This window comes from Haliotis rubra, unplaced genomic scaffold, assembly GCF_003918875.1.
Source record: "Haliotis rubra isolate DU_JTF1 unplaced genomic scaffold, ASM391887v1 Scf970, whole genome shotgun sequence".
Lineage (NCBI taxonomy): Eukaryota > Metazoa > Mollusca > Gastropoda > Lepetellida > Haliotidae > Haliotis > Haliotis rubra.
This window is the reverse complement of record NW_025767713.1, coordinates 53,037-80,083: the sequence shown is the minus strand read 5'-3', so window position 1 is coordinate 80,083 and position 27,047 is coordinate 53,037. Positions and strand designations below refer to the sequence as shown.

General features: G+C 39.5%; 2 protein-coding genes across 4 annotated transcripts in view; both read left to right on the top strand.

Moving 5' to 3' along the window:
• LOC124265316 (serine/threonine-protein kinase 36-like) overlaps positions 1-3,668 on the top strand; it is a 60,021-nt gene extending 56,353 nt beyond the window's left edge. For all 3 annotated transcript variants that reach the window (XM_046700108.1, XM_046700109.1, XM_046700107.1), the window contains 2 exons: positions 1,297-1,393; positions 1,808-3,668. In XM_046700108.1, coding sequence (XP_046556064.1) covers positions 1,297-1,393; positions 1,808-2,002 — 292 coding nt within the window. In that variant the 3' untranslated portion in view covers positions 2,003-3,668. The remainder of the gene's footprint in view (positions 1-1,296; positions 1,394-1,807) is intronic.
• Positions 3,669-6,310: 2,642 nt separating this feature from the next.
• On the top strand, positions 6,311-15,393 carry LOC124265326 (serine/threonine-protein kinase 36-like). The gene is made up of 9 exons (XM_046700112.1): positions 6,311-6,524; positions 7,866-7,978; positions 8,165-8,305; positions 9,070-9,147; positions 9,508-9,687; positions 9,910-9,977; positions 12,088-12,314; positions 13,449-13,531; positions 14,483-15,393. Exons 2-9 carry the CDS (start codon positions 7,886-7,888, stop codon positions 14,585-14,587), a joined length of 975 nt encoding a protein of 324 aa, XP_046556068.1. The 5' UTR covers positions 6,311-6,524; positions 7,866-7,885; the 3' UTR covers positions 14,588-15,393.
• The last annotated feature ends 11,654 nt before the right edge of the window (positions 15,394-27,047 follow it).

The window sequence follows — 27,047 nt, the reverse complement described above, 5'->3', positions numbered from 1 at the left end:
GGAGGTCGGGGTTTGATTAATGTGGAGGCTCTTCATGATAGAATTTTATTGTGTACTTTTGCACATATTTATTTATCGGATGATCTTCTAGTGATGCATGTGAAGACTCATGCTGAAAGCAAGGAATTCCACAGCTATTTTAAGCGTGCCAAGGTTGTTGGACAGAATCTGAGATTTGAGGTTGATTTTGTTGATGGCGATGTACTGCTGGACGGTACAGTGATGGGAGTAAACCAGGTGAAGTCCTTCACCAAGTCTGCCCAGAGTCGGTCTTTTGTGGAGAAGCTTTCTGAGAAGCCATTGCATCGTGTGTACATGCAGTGTGTTGAACAGAATAGCAATCCCACCGACACCTTCGCCTGGATGAAGTCGGCTGGTCTTAAATGTGAAACTGAGGGCTTTCTTTTTGCTGCTCAGGACCAGTCACTTCCCACTCGCAATCGCCTAAATGTGATTCTTAAAGAAAATATCAATATTAAATGTCGACTTTGCAATGAATTCACGGAGACTGTCCAACACCTTGTCAGTGGATGCCCTTCCTGGCACAAACATCATATCTTAAACGACATGATGGCATGGCTCGTTGCTTTACTACCGTCTCCATGACATGCCTGTGGCTTTGACTCCAAGGTCCATCCATGGTACGACCCTGAACATGTCCAGGGCGTCATGGAAAATGATGCTTTCAAACTTCTCTGGAATAGGCCCATATACAGCCTCAGAAGAATTCCAGCCAACAAACCTGATCTTGTCCTTTTCGATAAAAGCCAATGAATTTATTTATATCATTGAATTTTCTGTCCTTTTGACACCAATGTGATTGGCAAGATTAAGGAAAAGCATGATAAATATCGCGGACCTCGCCTTTGAAATGTCTCGCTTGCATCCCAAGTACACTGTCGTCAGGCTCCCCATTGTTCTCGGTGCCCTTGGTTTGGTACCTCCTGATCTCTTGGCGCAGATCAGGAGAATGCCCGGGTTCTCTACCGGGAGTACAGCCCTTCTGACACTCTGGGTAATGCAGAAGGCTGCAGTGTTGGGGAGCCTTCATATTCTCTGGAAAGTTCTTGGTGGGTTCGACTAGGCAGCGTTTCCTGGGAGAAGTTCCATTCACTTTCTGGGCTGCGTGTAGAGGGGGCAAGGGCCCTGAGCTGATGATGAGCCTTACCAGCCTGACTGTGCCAGGATCACCCGAACCCTCTCTGCTGCATACTATCTTAAATCTGTAAATAATAATAATAATAATAACCCCATATCCCCTGTAACTCTATGTTGATGTTCTTGGTTCTCCTTCAGCCTCATCGATGTGGCGTGCTCCGACAATCATCCCAATGTCCAGACCAATACTCTCCTAGCACTACGCAGTCTGGCACAGCAGGAACTTCTCAGAAAGGTAAGGTCACATGGTTCATGTTTTAGTTTAAAAATTTCACAAGAATATATATATAAATAGGTTGAAAAGATATGATAAGAAGGAAGGGTGTCAATGCTTCTGTGGAGACAGCCTCAAGTGTTTAGAGTTACCTCCCTTTTATTTTCATGATTCTAGACAGAATTGTTGCTGTTTGTCAAAAGTTCATCATTTGAAGTTGTGAGATCAATGTTTGACTTGTTGCATTAATTTCAAATAATTTATCTATTTTGATGGCTACAGAAATATAAAATTATTGTTTTAAGTATGCCTGGTTAGCAAAATAACTACCTTATATTTGACATTTCAATGAATGGGGAGTTGTGGGATTGGTAAATTACATTTAAAAAGATATCTGTCCTCATCAGCCACCTATCATTGTCTTTTCTTTTGCAGGAAATGGTGTCCTTGAACGCAGTCGGCAAGCTATGTGACCTGACGGCAGCCAGCACCCCTCGTCCTGTCTCCGCCCTCTCCCGCCCCACCTCCCAGATGTCCGGGCGGGGCAGCAGCCTCAGCATGCAGGGTGGGGGAGACTACAACATCTCCTCGCAGTGTAACAAACTCATACGTCTACTGCAAGGGAGCTAGCAGCTGCCAGTCCCGTGTCAAGGTGGCACTGCCATTATCCACATACACAACATGTTGAATGCTTGCATAGCATTGGTTCTTTCAACACCTGCATTATAGGTGAAAGCCTATATGGTTGAAGTGTCAATAGGTTTGTTTCACGCAGAGTGAACTGTCACGATAAAATATCGGGTAAAATGAATGAATTCAGGTAAGAAGAATTAATGATCTGCCTTTCTATATTCCCGAACTAAGGATGGAATGGCATTTGCGACAAGTATGCCCTGGATTCATTGTATGCCAATATACAGCAATGCGCTTTTCAACAGTATGTATTGCAATATTTTCTCCATGTTCCGGTATACTGGTAAACATTTTCATTATCTGTATCATGTTACCCTAAAACTACACAGAAATTCATTCAAAAATGATGTTTCCCTTCACAATGAATTGCTGGAAGCACGATATGATTTTTCTTACATTGTTATTTCCCCTGTATTCGAGCATAAAGGAGATATGTTATGGATAACGTCTAAACTGATGCACCTCGAGCTGTGTTGTTGTGGATTTGTTAATTTTTATATGTACATGAATTTGATCTGTGAAGTATCGTTCAATCCATCCACGAACAAATTCCCTCCAATATCACACATCTAGAGTTTATGTTTTATCATAGCTGTGTGTCACAATGTTTAATACCGGTATTTAAAATGTTAACCATGTTTGTGACATGTTGAGTCACATGCTGTAAATTCCCTCCAAGATTGCATGCAATTTCATGTGACCTATCTCACATTCCACCAGAAGCATAATGATTGTGTCCAAACTTAAGATTTTACACAAGCTTCCGTCCAGAAGTACTTGATATGCATTAAGCAATGTACCCGGTACCATTTTGTAACATTTCAACTTATTCATATCAACATTACTATACCTGTCACAGTTAATCACTGAGTTTGAGAAATATTAGAAACTGCATAATATACAGTACCAGAGTTTCGGATCAGTAGGATGTGACTGATCCAATTTTAAGATTTAGTTCAAATTTGGTAAGGATATTAAAGAATGTCCTTTGAAACGTTAATATATTGAAAATATTCTGGTGCCATTTGTGTCCAGCTACATACCATAATCAACATAAGAAGCATCCCTTCTTGAGCACAGGGGCGGTGGGGTAGTCTAGTGGTTAAAGCGTTCGCTCGTCACGCCGAAAACCGGGGTTCGATTCCCCACATGGGTACAATGTGTGAAGCCCATTTCTGGTGTCCCCGCCGTGATATTGCTGGAATACTGCTAAAAGCGGCATAAAACTAAACTCACTCACTCACTTCTTGAGCACACATGACATTATCTATGCCTTACCTTGACTATAAAGTGGCACCAGACCTGTTCATGATGTCAGTCACTGGATTGTACAGTTCAGCCTCAGTTATTTACAGACAGATCTCGTGGCTGAAATATTGCTGAGTGTTGCGTTAAACTACAAACAATCCATCAACAAATCTTGATTTAGGAAATCCTGTGAGAGATGTTATCTGCTATTTTTATGGACAATTTTCATCATACTTTGAACGTCATCTGATGATTTAAGCGTCTGTTACATTGAATATTCATATAATGTTTTCTCTTCTGGTTGTCAAAGAGATTTTTGTACATTCCGCAGAGAAATAAACCATTCACTAAGTAAGACTGCACTGTCTGTTCTGTTTTGCATATCAATATTCTGTATAACCAAAACTTGGAAACGAGAGACTGAGTTTGATGTGCTTTTCATTGAAGATGGCACAAATCTTGCACTAAACCTGATATTGCATGTTGTCATTGGTTATTGAAACAATTGTACTTGCTGTGCAAATTCTTCAGTCACGAACCTTCATTCTTCTGTACCTGGTTCTAGAGCTGGGAGAGGCGGTGGAGTAGCCTAGTGGTCAAAACATTTGCTCGTCACGCCAAAGACCCGGATTTGATTCCTCACTTGGGTACAATGTGTGAAGCCCATTTCTGGTGTCCCTCACTGCCATTTATGTTTGGAATATTGCTACAAGCAGCATAAAACCATACTCACTCATTCACTTAGAACTGGGACGAATTTATTTGGGTTTGGTGGGTTCAAAATAGGATGCAGGGAACCACAGGGCTACACAAACCTGTGATTAGTCACAGGGGAAAGAGTTCCTTCCATTCCCCCATTTCTTTCTTCTGCAGATTAACAAAGGTAACGCAATGTGGTTCGACCCTGAATATATTGTAATTAGTTTTGGGTTTTTAGTTATTTTGGTGAGTTCTCTAGTAATTGTTGTGTTAGGTTTTGTTCACAATTTTAGTATATATTAATTTATAAATAATATTTGGGATGGGGGAACGGGAGGAACTCTTACCGTCACATGACAAATTGTTTAATGACAATAACAATAACACTCCAAAGTTACACTTTCAGTTACTGAGGTTCACATTTCTTACTGACTATGCACACATAACTTCTGCCTTTATTCAATCTGAGTAAAGAGGCAACTTGAGTGTATGGATCTGGTGGTGAGGCTTGCTGACCGGGTTTACACATAGTCCTGACTCGGTTATTTACAGACCGCCGCCATATACAATGTAGCTGGAATATTGCTGAGTGCGGTGTTAAACAATAAATCAACCAATCAAATCCATGGACGCTCAGCCTGAGCATACCAAATATATTAAAAGATGTTTCTTGTTGTTTCTCTGCCTTATATTCACCATTAAGGGAATAAGACAAGGACTGGTTGCCTTTGTGAAAGTGTCTGATTTGGGTATCAATGTTAAACTGCTGCATATTGGATATCTGTAATCTTGCAGTTTAAAACTGGCACACAAAGCATTGTTAAATCTTATTTCACACCTTGGCATGATATTAACTGTGGTAGGCATTATAAAATGGGGTAGACAGGATGGCTTCCAGGGAATTCCTGAGGATGTCAACCCTCTGTTGGCAGATATCAACATTGTAATTTGACGTGGCATTATCTATGAGTGAGAGAGTTTAGTTATACCCCGCTTTTTTAAATAATTCAGCTTTATCCTGGTGGGAGACAACAGAAATGGGCTTCACACATTGTACCCATGTGGGGAATCGACCCATCTTCGGCGCATGAGAGAACGCTTTAACCACTCGAACCCCACCCGGGTGGTCGAAGTAAATAAAGCTGGGATTTTCAAATAGAAAACATGATAATACATGCATAGGCATAAAGTAAAATAACAGCAGACTTGCAAATTCAGAATGCTACCAGTCCCCAGCAACCTTGCACATAAACATTTGTGATGAAATACATGTATGTAGTTTACTCACACAGTACACAAACTTAGGTCTTTATTTGTGGGCTGTTTCTGTTGAGGAGGCAGTTCGTTTGTCATGGATACCCTTGGCGGGAAAAATGTTAATTTCTTTCTTTCCTGATGCGGAAAATAATTTTTCAAGTTATGAACAACAATATAAAATTTCCCCCGAAAAATACTTTGTTGCTAGCTTACGTGTAAAATAAAGTAAAGTGGGTTATCTGATACAGACATATCTATAAATAAATAAATATGGGAGCAAAACACAAACTAACCTTATATAGAGAGAGATAGTGAAACTCTCATACACTCAGTCTACTCAAAATGCCAAACTATTTGCTGAGCAATATGGGACCTCCGAGCATCAAACAACTGCCTTGTGAAATAAAGTTGGACTGAAGGCAAGTGGACTTACATAATAAGGATATAGGGAAAGGGCAGACAATGCAATGCGCTTGTCATTAGATTGAAAGTGAAGTTAATAGTTACATAAGTGCTGGGGTAAATCTATTGTTATACTTTACACAGGGGCTTGTAACGCTAAAAACTGCCATCAAGGTATATACTGTCACTGACGGGGTCATAGTACTATATAAAAGTTTTTAGCGTTACAAGCCCCTGTGTATCCTTTTATATAGTACTAAGACCCCGTCAGTGACATATATACCTTGATGGCAGTTTTTAGCGTTACAAGCGCCTGTGATACTTTATGTATATATATATTGCTTGTACAAGCACTTGATGAGACAGAAAATAGATTGATTAAAACATGTTTCTAAAATATTAACAAAACAGTAATAAAATCATCTCGACCACACTTTGACTTATATATCATAGATACTTATATAGCGGCCGATATATATAAGTATGACCTATATGTATAAGATATAAGACTTGTATCTTATATATATATTACAAATATATCAGAGTTGGGCGCCTATGTCTATAGTTGACAAATACTGTAAACCCTCAAAAATGAGGATAGGAAATTACTACTTCCTGCTGCGCATGCGCACACATCAATAATGGCGGTTACTTCAAAGAGTTGTCGACCCAAACAAAGATGACATAATGCACGAGATAAACCCATCTGACAGAAGCGTTGATGACCACGATGACGGTTTTGTGACAAAACCGTTAAATATGGAATTGCCTCATGAAGCGGAACGTATCTTGAGCTGAGATTAAGAATAGCATTGATCGAACAGAGGGAGGGAAGCACAAGGCAGCGAGCGAGGTGAGGCAACCCGGAAATGCCAATATATGTATAATAAATACTGAATTAGTAAATAGTGACACCTGCCCGGTCAGATGTCTCAAATCAATATCTATCGATGTGGCTTATTCGAAATGAAAAAAAACGTATTTTATATCATGTATCGTTTTGACAGACAAAAACGGAGCCAAACAAAATCGTTCACGAAAATTGAAGTCATATATTTGTCTAATATTAATATAATATCTATTAAATGCAATGTATAAGATAACTCATTTGTGAAAGTAAAATTAAACTCTTAACTGACAAATTTACTGTTCCACAAGTAAGAGTAAGACTGTTAGACTAAGTTAGTAACGCTTAGTCTCTGAATATATATAATTTTGATAAAAGTAACAAACAAATCCATTTAAATTGAAAAGGAGCCCCAGGGAGACCAGAGATTCAGAACCTGAACCTGAGGAAATCTAGACTAGCTTTATTTAAGGCTTTAGCATTGCAGGGAGGCTGGGCAGTAGGGAAAATAATGAGGTTTAGGGACTGTGAGACAGACTACAAGACTGTGTATGAGCTCTGTGTTGTATTACTATCCAAAAGACCTGTGAAGGTCCGGGTTAGAATACTGGGCCCTTATTCTCAAAACATTCGTAGCCCTAAGAATTCTAAACTTTGATCGTAGCCAATGTGTTAAGAATGGGCTTAAGAAGTTTGTAGGTCTATGAACGTTTTGAGAATAGCTAGCCTGATCTTCAGTAACCCATGCTTGTCATAAGAGGTGACTAACGGGATCGGGTGGTCAGGCTCGCTGACTTGGTTGACACATGTCATCGGTTCCCAATTGCTCATATCGATGCTCATGCTGTTGATCACTGGATTGTCTGGTCCAGACTCGATTATTTACAGACCGCCGCCATATAGCTGTAATAGTACTGAGTACGGTGTACAACTTAACCTACTCAACTCACTCACTACTATCCAAAATCTTGCTGGCTTTTCAACTACGTTAGTTAGTTTTGTAACACTAACAGTGTTGGTAAAGCTGATGCTATTTATTAGCTGTATTACACAGAACATGCACTTTTGCTGAATATTCGAAAACCTACTACTTTATCTGTAATTACTGAAAATAGCCATTTCTATTCTTAAAATAACCATTTTCTCATGTTCTGTTTGAGAGGCATTCCAGAATTGTATATTGTATAATAGTGATGTTTCGGTATAGGTACTTATACTGTTTTTTTTCATGTAAGGAAACATTATAGGTGTCTATTACAAAAGGTCGATTCTTATACAATAAAGAGGTTGATCATCCACAAAGACTTATCACTTCTCATGTTAACAAAATTGTCATTTTTGTTTCAGCATAGAACCAAGAGTTCACCATGTCCACAGAAGATGATTACATTAAACTTGAGAAGTTGGGGGAGGGTGCCTTCGGGGAGGTGTTTAAGGGGAGGAAAAAATACACATCTGAGGTACGAGCTATAAACAGCATTATAGCACATTAAATTAAGCATGTGGATAGTAAAAGTACTTACCCAAATGTATTTACTAAACCATGTTCAATCTTCTGCCGTGATGGGGATTTGTTTGATATGCTCCCCATCTTGTCCTGTAATAACTTCTTGTGTTAACACAGCCACTAACATTTTACACTACAGATATCAGCCATGAAATACATGTCAAAGTTCCGCAAGACCAAGAAGGAGCTGGATGGCCTGAGGAATGAGATCACCATCATGCAGGGACTCACACATCCACACATCATCCAGCTCCTCGACAGCTTCGAGACTAAGGACGATGTGAGTATACTGTTGTGTGAACACAAGTCCGAATTAGTAAACAGTTAAATTTTCAGGGTCTCAGATTTTGGGAGATAAAGCTTGGAAGTTTCAAGGAATAACGGATACTGTTATTTCCTCAGTCTAAAGCCTACAGCTTCACAAGCAAGAAAATTATGGATATTTAACCAAGGCCAGTCAAATAGATATTAAAATATATTGTCTGCTGACTTATTGAAATTTAAATCCTAGCCATTATGTGTCGGCAGTTCTAGCGTAAATATATTTGTTGTAAACATATAACATATGACAACAAAAAAATATAGTTGAAATGCAAAAACAAAACTAAGCAAAAAAATCTCAAGTGTTTTTATGGCCAGATTTCAGCCTCAGTGGCCAGTGAGGGAGAATGAATGTTTTTAGAATTAGAGTTACCCCCCTTGTTGTGCACATGAACAGGATTGATCATTTGAGAAGTTTCTGAAAGGGACAGTTTATTAAAGGCCTCTCCAAGCAGACTTGTTTCATATTTGCCAGCAAATTGTGGGTTGGATACCCATTTGGAAATCCCATCAAATTGAAACCGAGAAAACGCTTTCTCTTATATCAGAAAATTTATGTTCTTGAGCAACTAAATGTGTGGCAAAAATCATGGAATTGCATTCCTGGCAGATATTTTCTGTCATCAGTCTCAAAATATTTTGTTTCTTAGAAGATGCAATAATCATGAATACATGTGTAGCTGGACATGGTAGCATTGTTATAACCACATGTTTATGTTTCAGATAGTTGTTGTGATCGAGCTGGCGACAGGAGAGTTGTTCAGCGTGCTTATTGACGAAGGAGGGTTTGCTGAAGACAAGGTGCTCATCTCTCATTCAAGTTGATTTTTTTTACTGACTGCTGCAATATAGGTTTGTTTGAAGAACAAACACAAAAATATGTAGTATGTCATCATCTTCACAACGAGATAGAGTGGTCACGCTCGCTGTCTTGTTTGACACTTTTCGTCAAATCCCAGTTGCATAGATCGATGCTCATGCTGTTGATCACTTGATTGACTGGTCCAGATTCAATTATTTACAGACAGTCACAATATAGCTGAAATATTGTGCATGCAATCATGAAAACAAGCAAACTTGCAATATTGATATCAGATCAAAGCACATTGTTGTAAGAAATATTTCAATATTGATATCAGAAGTAAAACTTATCATTACCAGGTTCGAGACATCTCGTGTCAGATGTCGTCAGCTCTGTATTACCTCCACGCTCACCGCGTGCTGCACCGCGACCTGAAGCCGGAGAATGTCCTCATAGGTAAAGGAGGGGTCATCAAGCTGTGCGACTTCGGCTTTGCCAGGGCCATGGGGAGGGACTCCTACTACGCAAAGACTATCAAGGTACGTCATGACTCAAAACAGTGTAGGCAAATGAGAATAAGTGCAGATCTCTTCTGTTGTACAATGTTTTTACCTGAAAATTCATGTTGGGAAGGTAGAGAAAAGTAGAGGAGGGAGGAATAGAGTTTCTTCAAAGATTGTGTTTTGAAGATTTCAAGATAAATATTTTTACAATTTTACTGTCTGTTTCCCCCTCTATCATCACCGCTATCTGTTTATCAGGGAACCCCTCTGTACATGGCCCCTGAGTTGATGGACGAGACATCGTATACAGAGAAGGTGGATTTGTGGTAAGACATGTCTATATAAAACATATGTTTGTTTATTTCTTTAATAGGCCAACGGTCAACATGACAAATACATCATACATACTTTCAAAAGCGCATTGCCAACCCCCACCCAACCCAACCCACTTACAAAGACCTTTCGTGACAGAAGATAGCACTAAAAAGGAATAAACATTCATGGATAATTCAGATTATAGTTTTGCCTTACCTGAAATATATGATAAACAAATTAGGCTAAGTTGAAGGTTAATACTTCAACTTTAGTTTGTAGAAGACTTATAAACTTCATCATGTTTGGAGACTTGTATACGTCCAGAGGTAGGTAGCAACGTCTAAATGTCAAGTACTTAGGACAAACCATGATAACATGATATTCATCCTCTATGTCATTTTTGCAAAAGGGACATAATCGGTTTTCTAAAGCTAGTTTTGGTCGAGCCCATAAATAAAACATAATGCCTGTCATCGTTTCACAGTAACTGTGGAAGGAATAGTTAGTCAATATCTGACGTTCCTCTTGCCTTGATGAGATGTGTCCCATGTGTGAGCTAGTTTGTGGGGAAATGAGCATCTCAGCTGAATATTTTCTCATCAATATCCGACCAGACATATAAGATCTCATTTTTGGTCAAGGGGACTCTCAGCAATACACTTTGGATGTTCAAGGTGTGCATATGGTGATCCTAGACAAGCTACCTGTACGTGTTATGCAGAAGTTTGGCGCCACCTGTATGTATGGCCGAAATTCTGACATCTTTGAGTGGCATTTTAGAAGTTGGGAAGTACAATATAGAACAAACTTTATGGATGACAACTTCTTTTATTCATGAGTGCGATACAGATTCTTGTACCGTTCTTGTTAATTCCTGTTTGACAAGGTTCCAAGAATCTGTATCAAAACGTTGCACTCATGAATAAAAGAAGTTGTTATCCATAAAGTTTGTTCTATAGAGAACTCTGACATGTTGGCAATACACCCACTAACTATTACATTTAATAACCATCCATTTGTTTAAAATAGCTGTTTGATATTCTATTCTGGTTATTTTTGTCTTTAACAAAACATAAGAATGAGTGAAACAGGATTTGCTAGAGTTGTGTTTCAGGGATCTCATCATTCCTTACAATTTGCTCTTGTGTATCTGTGGTGTCATCTGTCTGTTTTGATTCCAATCTCATTCCGTTAGAACTGTGAAATAATAACTAAACTGAAGTGATGGGAATATTTAATGCTACCAGAGTACTTACACGTTCTTATTCCCTGCCAACATGCGGTGGCTTAGAAAAATAAGAAAATACTCCCCATATTATGGGTGAATATATAGCGTAGTGATTTAGTACAAATGCAGGTAGTCATCATGCGGTCACATACAAACAATACATTGTAACTCTGGTAGGGCAATGGGCAAAATTAACAGTGCAGTTCTAGAAATGTAAGCATAGATTAATGAATCTATATCGAGAACACCAAAACCAATAATACCACTTTCAAGCATGCCGCCATTTCAAACGCTAGGACGACAAGAATTAGGTCAATGGGAGATAACTCTAATTAACACGAAGAGCGGTAACTTAAGGCCGTTGGCTTGGCGCTAAAATACAGGAACAAACATCATTAAAACTATTTTAATAATAAAATATTACATTATATCAGTGTAGGAAACTACTGCCCGCCCGAACACCGAGACAGGTTAATTCTGTGGAGGGCTGGCAAAAAATAAATCATACCAGCCCAATGGTCTGGCTCATATTTTATGTGTAATCATGAGAATCTTATCTGTAATGAAACTGTTTCTTTTGTTGGGCATTTCAATAAATATGAAAGCAAAGATACTTAATAGATTGTTTTTTTATTATTGCTGAGTTGAAATGTGAAATTAGAGTTGGTCTGGCAACTTTGGGGAAGGGCTGGTAAGTTTTCAGAGTTACCAGTCCTGTTGTCTGGTAGAATTTTCCTACACTCATTATATCACAATATCCCTGGCAATATTCAGCCCTAATGAATTTCATCAACATCTTACATGTCCCTTCCCGGGGCTCTTGGGAGCATCAGGCAATAGTCAGCACTTATGAATTGTAAGGGGATTTCATCAATCTTACATGACTTTCTCAGGGCTCTCGGGTGCATCATGTATGAGCTGTTTGTGGGGAGGCCGCCATTCTGTTCCATGAGTCCCTATGTCCTGCACAAGATGATTGTGGAAGAGCCCGTTACTTGGCCCAACGACTTCCCCAGTGAGCTGAAGGACCTGCTGCAGGAGCTGCTGATCAAGAATCCCCGGGAGAGGTCATCGTGGCCGGACATCCTCAAACACAGCTGGTTCAGGGGAGGCATCAAAGGTAACGGTATAATATCTGTAACACCCGCATCCCTCGCTGCTCTTCATCACGTTTCACACGTCTTTACCATATATCAAACTAGTAGGAGTATAAAGAAAAAGTGCTGGTTGATGATAATGCTAATAGTTTCAAATCTATATTTGAGTGAGTGAGTGAGTTTAGTTTTACGCCGCACTCAGCAACATTCAAGCTATATGGCAGCGGTCTGTAAATAATCGAGTCCAGACTAGACAATCCAGTGATCAACAATATGAGCATCGATCTGCACAATTGGGAACCGATGACATGTGTCAACCAAGTCAGCGAGCCTGACCACCCGATCCCGTTAGTCACCTCTTACGACAAGCATGGGTTACTGAAGGCCAATATTCTAACCCAGACCTTCACGGGAAAACTATATTTGAATATTTTCCCCAATTATACAATTTTATATTTTACTGGGTCAGGAAGATGAGGTGAGGTGAAATTGGGTTTAACGTCGTGCTTGAGAATATTTCGCTCATATGACGACGTGAATGCGTGTGTATGTGCGGCTGCTTGTACTAGCCCAGACTTAAGCTGGTTTTATAGTGCTAGCCCCTCTCAGACACATTATACTGACTCTGAGCCGACCAGTCCTTGTTGTACCCATTAATGCCGAACGCCAGGCAGGTACCAACAAGTACCATATTTTAACGTCTTTTGGTATGACGCGGTCGGGGATGGAACCCGCGACCTTCCGCTCTCCGGGCGGATGCTCTAACCACTACACCACGGAGGCGGTCTGGGGTCAGGAAGGACCTACATCACAATCCTAAGATTAATATGACATGTTATAGGTGTCACAGAGATCCTATGCCAGGATCTGGATGAGTGAGTTTAGTGTTATGCCACTTAGCAATATTCCAGAACTGGGCTTTACATATTGTGCCTATGTGGGGAATCGAACCAGGGTCTTCGGTGTGACGAGCAAACACTTTCACCACTAGGCTACCCAACACCTCTGAATGTGGATGACAATCAACTAAACAAGTTATGCATTCTCCTTCATGATGCTTTGTCATGATGAGATTCTACTTGACAACCAGTTGCAGGTTTTGTGAGTCCACATACTTCCCATGTCAGTTAGTTATGACTCCTGGATCTACCTTCCAGTGTCGGAGGAGGACTTGGCTCTCGACAGCCCCTACACCAAGCCCGAGATTGCTGCCCAGAAACAGAAGGAACACAACGAAAAGGTAACAATAGCTACAAAGTAACGTCTTTCCCAGTGTTTCAGAAGGCGTGCTAAGGTGCAAGAAATTTGTCAGTAGAGTTGCATCCCCTACCTTGTCAGGATCTGCTGATCAATGATTTGTCTTGATATTTAGTCTCTTGTCCCGCTATCACTCCAAGTTTACAACCTCTCTCACTTTCTTACATTTAGGTGAGATATTAGCTTGGCATAAAAAATTCAGCAAAGAGTGGAAGTCAAGATAGTATGTGTGTGTGGTATATGAAACAAGCATTGGTCCATGTGCATGGAGGCATGTCGCTCTATGATTGCAATAATTTTATACATGATGTTAAAAGGCACAATGTCACGCTTTTTCGACAATATTTTGGTCTATAATATATATATTCGGGCATATGCACTTTAGCTTTCTATTGATGCAATAAAAGACTTACTGTCCCTTATGACTTGCCTGAAATCGATAATTGAATCCTCGAGGTGAACAGCTTCCAAACAGAGAGCACTTGCCATACATGAAATGTAAACGATTCCTCCGAACATCGAAAAATTTCGCACGCGGTGTTGTCGGTGTTTGCCAAACTGGCCTCAATCACAAAATTGCGTTATAGGATATTCGTTAAGAGCATTCCAAGGGACATAACTCTATGGGGTTTGCTTGAAATAAAGTTTGGTCGGTAGAGGGCACAAGATTCGATTTAATGCAACGTTGCATTAATTCATTCAAACTATCTTATTTCGTATTGTACTCTTGATATGTAATTTTTTTCGGAATAAATTATATGGTAGCTTTGCTGGGGGCTAATAGTTAGTATCAATGAGTGAAATGCAATATTGATTTTTAGAGAAGTGTGGCATGATAGTGTGCATTTAAAGCCTGTGTCACCCAAAACCTGAAATTTATACAAACTGTTTCTGTTGAAGATACAGGAGAGATGTTGTTATTTCATTGTTGCAGGTTTTAGCTCTAGGATGTGGTCGCAGCTTAACATCAGACGTAACAGACGGTATCCGATTGGAAACAGTGGTGCTATATGATATCGAGGAGGAACCCGAGATGTAGCCCCCACCATTCTTGAATGAATCGTTACATGAAGGAAACACATCTTATGCTGAAGAAACATAAGAACAAGAAACAACCTGGCGTGGTTATCTTCATTGTTGTTATTGAAGCTGCGGTTTATTAATGGATCTGAGCAACTTTGAATCAGAAGTTATGAAAAGTGGCATTGTGACAATAGCTGTGTAAGTCTACTCATTCTTGTGGTGATGAAATGATGCCTTCATATTTGGACACTGTTTCTACACAATACACTAGATTATATGTAACATTTTATGTGAAAAGGGATGAAGATGACTACAGATGTGTTATCACCTTTCTACGTCCAAGATTCATCTGAGTGTGTGCAGTACCCGAATCCATTGGCTCTCAGATGAGGCAACTGAAAAGTTCAGATGGTCAGGTTTGGTTACTTGGCTGGTAGGATGTGGTGTATCCCAATTGCAAGGACCAATGCTCACGATGTCAATCACTGGATTGTCTGGTCCAGGCTTGATTATTTTCAGAGACATGTCATAGTGCTGAGAGTGGTATTAAGGAACAACATAAAGTGAAATAATGAGTTTTTCAAAACAACGCCAATTTATGGTACAATGGATTTATGGAACGGTTCATACATCCAAGAGTCCGCACTGCAAACATGTCAATAGCCTATGTTAAATTATTGGAATTTGAAGAATCATAGCTGCAATCTGGATGTGCTGATGTGACCACAGGATTTAAAGTCCACCAACAAGAAAATATATCTTTATCCAACAAATCTACCAATGTCCTTTCTTGAGAGTTAGATAAAAGGAAGTTGTATGTTACGAGTTTGGAAACTGATATCTGAATCACTAGATCATTTTGCTGATCTGCACTTTGGATTAAGCTCATTCATAATCATCATTTTCATCAAGGAATACTTAACACAGTGAATTTGTGTGATCAACATGAATTAGACAATATCATACACTGTATTTAGATTAACATTCCTGTATATTCATGAATTGTTTCAACTCGATTCCATCAGATCTGCCATAGACCGACCTCAGGATATTATGTATACATGGAGCTTGTCAGGTAGCCTTGAATGAGTAGGTGTGTGAGTGAATGAGAGTGCGTGAATGAATGACGGGTATAAAAATATCTCAGCAGGCCTGGTACAGAGCCAGTATGGTTTTACACCCCTTTAACAATATTCCAGCAATGTCATGGCGGGGGACACCAGAAATGGGCTTCACACATTGTACCCATGTGGGGAATCAAAACATTGTTTTCAGCATGATGGGTGAATGTGTTAACCACTAAAGTAAGGACAGAAATGCTTGGAAAATCTTTTTGGCAATTATTTGATAATGGTTGATATTTCAGATTCAAAACTCATATATAGTCATTCATACCACCTCGACCTAATATGGCATATGAGTAATCACGATGTACCATTCCCTAATCATAATGATTACTCGTAAAATATCGACAAACTTAGAAAAAATTCCATGGTAGAAACACTTCAAAGAAACAAACTATACTGTGATCCACCTGGCCGACAGACAGGGTGACAGCGTTACGTAACCCACAGGCAGTGCATGTCAGGGACCGTCTCAAAATATCAACTGTCAGTATCACTGCTGGTCGAGGACTCTAGCGGAATTACAACAGGTGCAACTCGGCTGACGTTAGCATAGATCCATCCGCGGTATTATTAAGATCCTCGATTTTGAGAACATGGTCTTCAGCCTTTTGCCACCCTTCTGGGGTAATTCTCACAAAAGAAGCATACACAAGCTCTTTAACATCTGAAAGCGTGAATGTGGTATTATTGCGAGAAATAAAATGCTTACAGTTACCCCAGATCAGCTCGATGGGAGCACACAGTGCCGTACTGGTGTACGCAGAACTATGTGGTCTTGTTTTGCGGCCCGTTCGTCAGTGATGTACTGGATTGGCTTTTTATTGCCAGATTTTTTCCATGAGCTGGGGCTTTGTTTCTGATTGCCTGTAAGGCACGTTACAGGAAGTGAGAAAATCCTGCAACTGAGCCTTGAGATTGCTCATGGTGGGTGTGATGGTACCAGGGACACGCAGGTTATGGTAACGTTATCCAAAATGATAACGCTTAGTTCGTCCAGCTGTGGTAAAAGCTGATGTTCGAACCAATCCAAAAATACCTGCCCATTCATTTCTCTATGGTAATCACCATCAGATTTCTTGGCCTCAAAAACAAAGTCACAATCCACAGCATGCAAGATGATCAAGCGTCTACTTTTGCCTGATGGTAACACTGGTGCCTTAGAACAATCTGAAGGAAGCTACATCCAATCGGTTGAGTGATTTTTATTTCTCCAGGTTTCATCAAGGTATATAATTTGAAACCCTAAATTGCAGTATTCTTCAACTGTTCTGAGATAAGCTGATGGCATGGACAGGATTGAGTACTTTTCTCTAAACACAGCTCTGTCATCTCCCCTTTTGGTGTACCTGAACCCCATTTCCCAGAGCTACAATAAGTGTTGCTTTCGAGACATTTATTGTATCTTTGATCTCATCTTGTATTTTAGCACACGTCGTTTGGATTTTGCGTTCATACAGTTTATAAACTGCACAGCGTATAACACCCTTATCAAAGCTATCCAGTTTCTGTTTCCTACCTGGTTTTGATTTTGACATGACCCCTGAGGTAACAGATTTGTTTACAGCTTTGTAAACCTGACTATATGTCAAATTAAGGGCTTTACACATTCTATAGTAAACCCTGTCATAGCTGACGAGAGGTTTCCCCCCTTTGTTTCTCCAGTATGAAATACTGGTATAAGTTAGAAATTAATTGTTCTGCAGAGATATCAAGTGAAACTTCTATGGGTGAACAAGACTATCTATGCGATTTGAATTAAGACTTTTCTACGTAATTATTTTGAATATAACTACTACAAGAGTTCCATCTTTTTCACATATAGATGTTAAAAAACCAAAACTTTTTACAATCATTTCTGTAATTTAATTTGTTGAGGCTATATGAATAATTATAGTCTGTATTTCAAAACTACAGTTTGTACTTAGAATATTTTCGAATGTTGTTAAAACGTCAAAATTTCCTCCTGAGAAGTCATCCCTCAAGTGCATTTTTTCATCTGAGTTTTAAAATCCAACTAGGTAGAGTCGTACATGTATCATATATGTGCTTTTATCTTGTGTCAAATTCATTATACTGATATTGAAGCCAAAAAGCATTTTCCAAGCATTTCTGGCCTTACTTTAAGCTACGTGAGACAGAAGAGCTGCACACACTGTAACAATGTTAGGAAACAAATACTAGTAATGTTATTTTTTTCTTAATTGCTTTTACCACAAGGTTAACCCACCGCCCAAAAAATGAAATGGAAAAAAAGAGGTACACAAAAAAAATTCTACAGAATGTCATAGAGTCAATGGCCAGCCATTATGACATAACATATTTACATTATATATTTCAAAGCTGTTATCTTATCGCTGTGAAGATCTGGGTTAGAATTTGGCCTTCAGTAACCCATGCTTGTCGTAAAAGGCGACTCACAGGATCGGTGGTCAGGCTCACTGACTTGGTTGACACATGTCATTGTATCCCAGTTGCGTAGATCGATGCTCATGCTGTTGATCACTGGATTGTCAACAGATTCAATTATTTACAGACCGTCGCCATATAGCTGGAATATTGCTGAGTGCGGCATAAAACTAAACTCACTCACTCACTCACTGTTACCTTATCAGCCAATAGCAGTCTTCATTCCAGTTGAGTCAGTTCAGTATTTATGATCAATCCTATTTAATACGATATTGGTAACACCCAAAGCTGACGTTTTTTATTTGACATAGTCTGTTAGTAAATCACAAACTTCTCAAGTTAGCCAGGAGTGGTGCTGTAAACATTCAACAGTAGGGATGCCACGATACAACGATGCATACATACTTTTTCTAAGAGGATACAATTATCGATACATTCAAAACTGTATTGATATTTAGTTTTGAAAGTGTCGGTTTAAATATGTTTGTGTATCGTTTACATTTTCCAATTGTATCATGTTTTTTGATGTTATGAGAGTTATAAATGACTATTTTTCATGCACAAAGATGGGAAATTGGAACTTTTTTATCTCTGAGAATCAAAAATATTGATCTTTTCATGGACAATTTTTAAATATGTAATATTAATGTTCAACTAAGTTTACTCAATAATGATACGAAAATAGGTATCATGATATGTATCAAATCGTTACATGGGTATCGTGATACGTACCAATTCATGAAACTTATGTATCATGACATCCCTATTCAACAGCTTTCATTATGTCAAATGCCATCTATATTTATGTTTACAACGGTAACCTAAGTCTGTCTTCTCATGTTTTACCTTAATCCACCGACATAATGATGTCCAATACTCTTGCCATGTTAATTATGCACTTATGCTTCTGTAATTTACAGATTTAGTTGGACAATCTTCATGATCCTTCGTATGAAATGTATGATGTTCTTATTTATGATGATAATGATGATGAAGATGATAATGATGATGATGATGATGATAATGAATTATCGGCATTGAACAACAGCAGTAAAGCAATATTTTGTTCAGATTAGCTGTGTTGCCAGAGGTAATGATTAAACATACAGTGGTCTGTATTGAAAGTGTCTGTTTTGACAAGGTTTCACTGTATGTCTTGTCTACATTCCAGACACCAGATCTCAATGTTTTGCCAAATCTTCTTCGCCAATGCCATTTGAATATGTGTCAAAACAAATTATGGATAGACTGTTTTGTTTATTCTATATGATCAGTGCATTCAATTTGTATACTATTTTGTTTATCCCTGGATTCTTCGGTTTTGTTTCCTGTTTTGTTATCCTTTATTATATATCTTCTTTAAGGTGCTTTTAGTAACATTTCCTCCTCCAGATGTGTAAAGTGCTGTTTATACTGATATTTATTTGCAACAATATTGTGCCATTTTAAGCATTTAGTCATGTTATGTAACAATAAATTATCTCCCTTTCATACCAAGTGATTTTGTCAACTGCAGTTTTGGATTATTGTATATTATTTATTTAGGTTTCCTAAACTGACCATGTGAATATTGGTGGCAATCATGGCTAATAAACATTCAAGAGAAAATGAAAAACCTGCCAATCTGTTTGTTGTTGATATGTTTCATTTCCAGGTATTTTAAGCACCATCTATATGGTTCCTGTAAGTGATTTAGCATTGTGTCTATTGCTTTAGCCTTCTGCCTAAGTTTAGTGTGTATACTTGTGTGAGGAAGATCCTGCCCTACAGTTTACATATGTTGGTGTTCACCAGGTATTTGTAGGGTTTTCAGGTTAGGCCAGACCAATTTTATTTCTTGTTTTACGGATTTTTGTCCTCAGAAAACCTAAAGGCAGAATAAAATAAAATCACCAGTCAAAGTAATATTACTTCTAAATACTCAAAGTATTTTCTTTTGGCAATTTTTTAAGTGTATATGGGGCAAAAAAATTCTAAAAACAAAATTTTCTTGTAAGTTTACATTTTTGGCCCATGAAAACATTAGGATTATATGTTTTGAGCAGGGACAATTAATTTTAATTTTTTTCTTATTCTTGAACAAATATGACAGGCGGACCAGTAAAACAAGAAATAAAATTGGTCTGGCCTTAAAATTGGTCAACAACAACCTTTGCTGGTCATAAGATATACTACCAGATGACCAGGTGGTCAGGGTCAGTGACTTGGTTGATGGTAGGTCATGGTACCCCATTGACATAAACCGTTGCTCATAGTATCAATCACTAGATTCCCTGCCCTCAGATATTTGCAGTGCGCCTTTAAGTAGCGGGACTATTGCCAAGTGCAGTGTTAAACAACAAACAGTTATTGTGAGGCTCCCCGCGGGGGATTGTACAGCTTACTCGTAATACTTCCAGACCGCCTCCGTGGTGTACTGGTTAGAGCGTGTTCGATCCCCGACCGCGTCATACCAAAAGACGTTAAAATATGGTACTTGTTGGTCCCTGCCTGGCGCTCGGCATTAATGGGTACATCAAGGACTGGTGGGCTCGGAGTCAGTATAATGTGTCTGAGTGGAGTATTCATGCTTCACTGCGGCATGGTATCTCAGTGGGCTAGCAGTATAAAACCAGCTTAAGTCTGGGCTAGTACAAGCAGCCACACATACACATACACACGCATGCACGTCGTCATATGAGCGAAATATTCTCAAGCACGACGTAAAACCCAATTTCACCTCACCTCACCTAATACTTCCAGCTTGCCTGATACAACACCCCTCAACACTGAATTATGTTTTAAGATTCAGAAGATAACAGAAACAGTTTTCGTGATTAAAATATGAATCAAATTACTTTAGCATTAAAAATTGGGGTACGTTTCTGATGACTTTATCTTAAAGTCATTTATTCTATTTTATAGTAATCTCCTTTATAGTGAAATATGATGCAAGTGATGTTTTATTGCATTTTGTATACTATATATCCTATCATCCAGCAAAGGTGAGCTTCTGCACCTATGGTTTATTTCCAAGAAATAAAACGAATTCAGGATAATGTATACTGAAGGAAAAAAAGTAAAGGATCGCATCTATCTTTGAGACCCATGAAGGTCCGGGTTAGAATGAGCCTTCAGTAACCCATGCTTGTCGTAAGAGGCGACTAACGGGATCGGTTGGTCAGGCTCACTGACTTATTGACACATGTCATCGGTTCCCAGTTGCGCAGATCAATGCTCATGCTGTTTGATCACTGGATTGTCTGGTCCAGACTCGATTATTTACAGATCGCCTCCATATAACTGGAATATTGCTGAGTGCGGTGTGAAACGTAACTCACTCACTCACTCACTCTATCTTTGAGAATGATATGTAAATGACTTAACTTGATAGACAGTTGTGAGAGCACGTGGAGGACATACTGGATACTGACTTTCTTTATTTGAACTGAAAACAATGAATCATGTCTGTTATGTTTGACCTGATTAAAATCTGAAATTTTTGGTGATCCCTTTTTTTTTTCTCTCAGTATATGTTTTCCCAGACTTTCATATCATTATGATTAACACTTAATCCTCTGAACATTGCATTATCTCAATGATCTGTCATTACAAACGTTCATTGAGGATATGTACATGCTTAGGTTTGATTAACTTATCTACTGAAACAATTATACCTCTGGCCTCTGGGTACACCAGTATAGTTCGTAATGTGTCTTGTTCATTGTTAGTATCAAAGTTGTCTTGCCAATATCGAGAAAAACGTAGCAAGCCATAATAGAGATTCCATAAATTGTTCAAACTGATCCTGAATGGTGTAAAATAACTAATGTGATTTCATTACTTATCGGTTGAACAACGTGACTAGTTGCCATGGATACCATTTTGACTGACACATGTCCTCTTCCTCGACTTCTAGTGAGTGGTGAGTGAGTTTAGTTTTACGCCGCACTCAGCAATATTCCAGCTATATGGTGGCGGTCTGTAAATAATCGAGTCTGGACCAGACAATCCAGTGATCAACAACATGAGCATCGATCTGCGCAATTGGGAACCGATGACATGTGTCAACCAAGTCAGTGAGCCTGACCACCCGATCCTATTAGTTGCCTCTTACGACAAGTATGGGTTACTGAAGATCAATATTCTAACCCGGACCTTCACGGGTCTCCTCGACTTCTAGGGGCGGTGGAGTCTAGTGGTTAAAGCGTTCCCTCGTCACGCCGAATATCCAGGTTCGATTCCCAACATGGGTACAATGTGTGAAGCCATTTCTGGTGTCCCCCGCAGTGATATTGCTGGAATATTGCTAAAAGCGGCGTAAAACTAAACTCACTCGCTCCTTGACGTTACTTCAGGGCGCAAGTGACCGAAGCTGCTGTACGTCAATCAAACGTGCCAGAACGCGATAACGGGTTCAAATCCCAGTTGACACCGCAGGGTGCCTGTGGGTTTCATATAAGCCTATTATATTAGGATTTGTGTCACCTCTCCCACGCTAGGCTGACACGCCATTATATGCCTGAAATAGGTTAACCGGATTAAATCTGACGCACTCATCCTCCCGTTAATAATACGAGTTAAAGGAGTAGAATGAATATTGTTTTATGCTGCAGTCAGTACACCGACTCTATCAGTGAAGCCAGTTCATGAGTTATAACAGTTTGTTGTTTAACGCCACACTCAACAATGTTTCAGCAATATGACGACGACCTGTAAATAATTGAGTCTGGACCAGACAATCCAGTGATCAACAGCATGAGCATCGATCTACGCAATTGGGAACCGATGACATGTGTCAACCCACTCAGCGAGCCTGACCACCCGATCACGTTAGTCGCCTCTTACAACAAGCATGGGTTCCTAGAAGACCAATTCTAACCCGGATCGTCACCGGCTGCGTTTTAACATGAGCACCCATCAACATCATTTTTAACAACCTTGACTCTACCACCGTACACAAACCATTGGTAATTGAAAACCTAATTTGCTGATATCCAGGCAGAATCGATGACGGCGGGTTATAATGAAGTCTTATCCATGTTACAAAGTCCAACCGAACATGCATTGGCTTTGTTAAATAAATCGGATAGTTTATCCTCGTTAGCTTTGAAATAAATTGGATGCTTTCCCCTCGTCCTCGACACAGATGAGCTTCATTTTAACGCTATGCCTAATCCGTCTCATAACGAACGCACGTTGACTTCGGATGTTTTGCCCTCGTCCTCGACACAGATGAACTTCATTAAACGTTATGCCTAATCCGTCTCATAACGAACGAACATGTGACTTAGATTTGGGAAATTCTGATTTTAACCTTAAAACCATGACGGTTATGGGTTTTCATCTGCATTGTTAATAATTACATAAGTGAGTGAGTGAGTTTAGTTTTACGCCGCACTCAGCAATATTCTGGCGGTCTGTAAATAATCGGATCTGGACCAGACAATCCATGGATCAACAGCATGAACATCGATCTACGCAACTGCGATACGATGACATGTGTCAACCCAGTCAGCGAGCCTGACCACCCGATCCCGTTAGTCGCCTCTAACGACAAGCGTCGGTTACTGAAGATCAATTCTAACCCGGACCTTCACGGGTCAATAATTACATAAAATCTTATCACAGTATGATATAATTGTGTTATATGACTTTGTGGTTTCCACGTCTTTGTGTATCTACTGGAGCTTTGTTAGAGATAATCAGGAATGTCATTCTGTATAAACTAATGTTGACATATTTAGTTTACGAAAGGCCCAGTATAGTGGTGTGACGATTCATCGATACGCATCTATGCATCACCCAAGGGCCGCCGATACAGAGAATCGATACAATGTTTTACATTTGTCGTATATCCCGATACGACACGTCAAATGGGCCACGATACATCGATGTTTAACTTTGAATATTGCTGAATAGTGATATCTGTCAAGACATACCGTTTTTAAAATCAGCACAAATTTCATTCTATTATGTGATTGCAGTGACAGCATCCAGCAACATGCAGATATTAAAGATGTTTTTGATCTATGTTTTCTGTTTATAACAGGATTTTGTTTTATTTATTGTGTACTTGTTTTTTAAAAAAATGCCTAATGTGACGTTTTTCCAAATTAAGTTTCTTTCATTTAACCTTGTTTTTTTATCTTAAGGTGTTTCGAAGTTGGTGTTAGAATTAAAGGCTGTAGTATCGTGATACGTATCGTATCGCCACCCTTATACCGGGATTCGACCCGTGAAGGCCCGGGTTAGAATATTGATCTTCAGTAACCCATGCTTTTCGTAAGAGGCGACTAACGAGATCACTGGATTGTCTGGTCCAGACTCGATTATTGACAGACCGCTACCATATAGCTGAAATACTGCTGAGTGCGGCGTAAAACTAAACTCATCACTACACCGGGATTCGTACCGTATCGCAGCTTAAGTGCATAATACTTTGGCAATATATCGTCGTGACTAAAATTTTAGTATCGTGATGTATCGTATCGCAGGGTGTATGCCAATACCAGCACTACCAGTTATGTAATGAGGTGCATGAGACATTGGCTGTCAACACCATAGTGGTGGTGGTGGTGGTGGAATTGGGTTAAACGTCGTGCTTGAGAATATTTCGCTCATATGACGACGTGCATGCGCGTGTATGTGTATGTACGGCTGCTTGTACTAGCCCAGACTTAAGCTGGTTTTACAGTGCTAGTCCACTGAGATACCATGCCGCAGTGAAGCATGAATACCCCTCTCAGACACATTATACTGACTCCGAGCCGACCAGTCCTTGTTGTAACCATTAATGCCGAGCGCCAGGCAGGGACCAACAAGTACCATATTTTAACGTCTTTTGGTACGACGCGGTCGGGGATCGAACCCGCGACCTTCCGCACTCCGGGCGGACGCTCTAACCACTACACCCATAGTGGGGTATATAGGGTTCAACAAAGTGGCACCGTCGACGAGCCGCATCAGTTTGAGCTTTTCTCTGAGCTCAGTCAACCAGAAAACTAAAACTCCACAACTCGTGGTAGTACGTAAGTTTGTACCCGCGAACATCCGAGTTAGAATTGTTTTTGTGTAATGTCACCCTCAAGAGTATTCAAGCCTGGGCCCCGCTACGACAGTCGTAAGTCTATGTTAAAGTATGGGAATTACGATCATCTTAGCGCTACGATGGCTTTGAGGAACGGGGCCCAGGAATCTATTACTGGTACGAAGTTGAAGGTCCACGGAAACGATTTGGTCTTAACTTATTTGCATTTTTTCACAGAGGAATATTTGATGAAGATCTATTTCGACAGAAACGTATTGTTTCAATACAAAACATTAAGTGCCTACTTTTATGGACAACTCAAAGATATTCCTAGATAATATCCATATACACATCTTGCTTCTACTGTAACGTTCATAAAAATATCCAGGCCTCTGTTTCAGTAATGAGTAATGATATACCCCAAAGAGTTACACATAATATGGTCATGACACTATGAGCATCGATCTTCACAAGTGGGATACGATGGCATGCATAAAAAAAGTAAGTGAGAACGACCACCCGATCATATTAGTTCCCTCTTACGACAATATGGGTTGCTGAAGATCAATGTTGACCAAACATATTTGTGAACCTGTGAGAATGGTTAATGAATAAATGCATAGTCAGTCAAATGATGTGGATTGTAGATCATTCCAAATGCTATTATTGACAACACAATGTATGTCTCCAATATCAACTGGTCTCTGCATAAGTCGTACCTCAGAGAGCCAATTGTCAAGTTGCATTTATTTACCGTCAGCTATTCAATACACGCACAGAAGTTGGTATATACGTTCACAGACACTTTAGAATTAGATTTTGCGCGGAAACCCTTGAAATCGTATATACATTTTGACAGAAGGGGGTGACCTCGTCTAGATGCATACTAAAAGACCAACTGTCGTTAATTTCCCGATTTCAGTATGTCGCATGACTGGGTTGTCCTTCAAGCAGAGAGTTAATAAATGGACAATAGTTATCGTATCATGGAATTGGCTTACGTGAATCACTATCTTCATCAGCTGATGAACGTCGACAATACAACGCCAGCTCTAAAATACTGACAGACCTCACTTAGATGAACACTACCAAGTCGGTTGTAGTCAACTGCATTGTTCCAACAGATATTATGAAGCCACCAGCTGTGATCAGTTCTGCTAATCCAGATCTATATATCTATTTTCCGAAATACGAATGCTAATATTACTTGGAGATTAGGTTTTTAAATGAGTTTCCCTTCTTGCCAGAACCACATTCGCTCTGTATCGCTGGGACCTTACACATGCCAGTAGTCTGTCTCCTACTCCAAACTTCCGGCCCAACTCTTTCTGTAATGCAATAGTCCAAAATGAAGGGAGTTATATATTTCGATCAGTTTTCTATTTTCAGAGGCTTAGGCTTTGTATAAAGTGCCAGGATCCTGTAATTATGGATCCAAACATGCCCCGGATATGCTTATTGGTTTTTCAAGACCATATCTATATTTCTGAATTTCTCCCACATTAACAACTGTCGTTAGGTCCAATGTTAAACGTGCACGCTGTGTAGCCTTTTTATGGCATTGGGTTTTGTGCGTGTGTTTGTTTATTTTTGTTGCATTTTTATGGGATGGGGCTATTCAAGATGAAAACCATCTAAGCAGGATTAATTGATTTTCTCACTAACACAGAAGTGTGTGTGTGTGTGTGTGTTACTAAAGGTAGGGCAAAATGTGCTAACCTTTTCCGCAAACACACTTCAAATGAAGATGGCTGCCTTCTTGATCTCGTTCTCCTTATTGGTGAAATGCCACACAACTACATCCTAATCACTATATTGCATTATGGGTAAATTTTCATAACGTTTGCACTGTAAACTGATTAACATGTAAATGCTTGATGAGCATTTCGAAGTTGGAAGGTTACATGATCAGGGGGTGGTATGGTATGGATTAA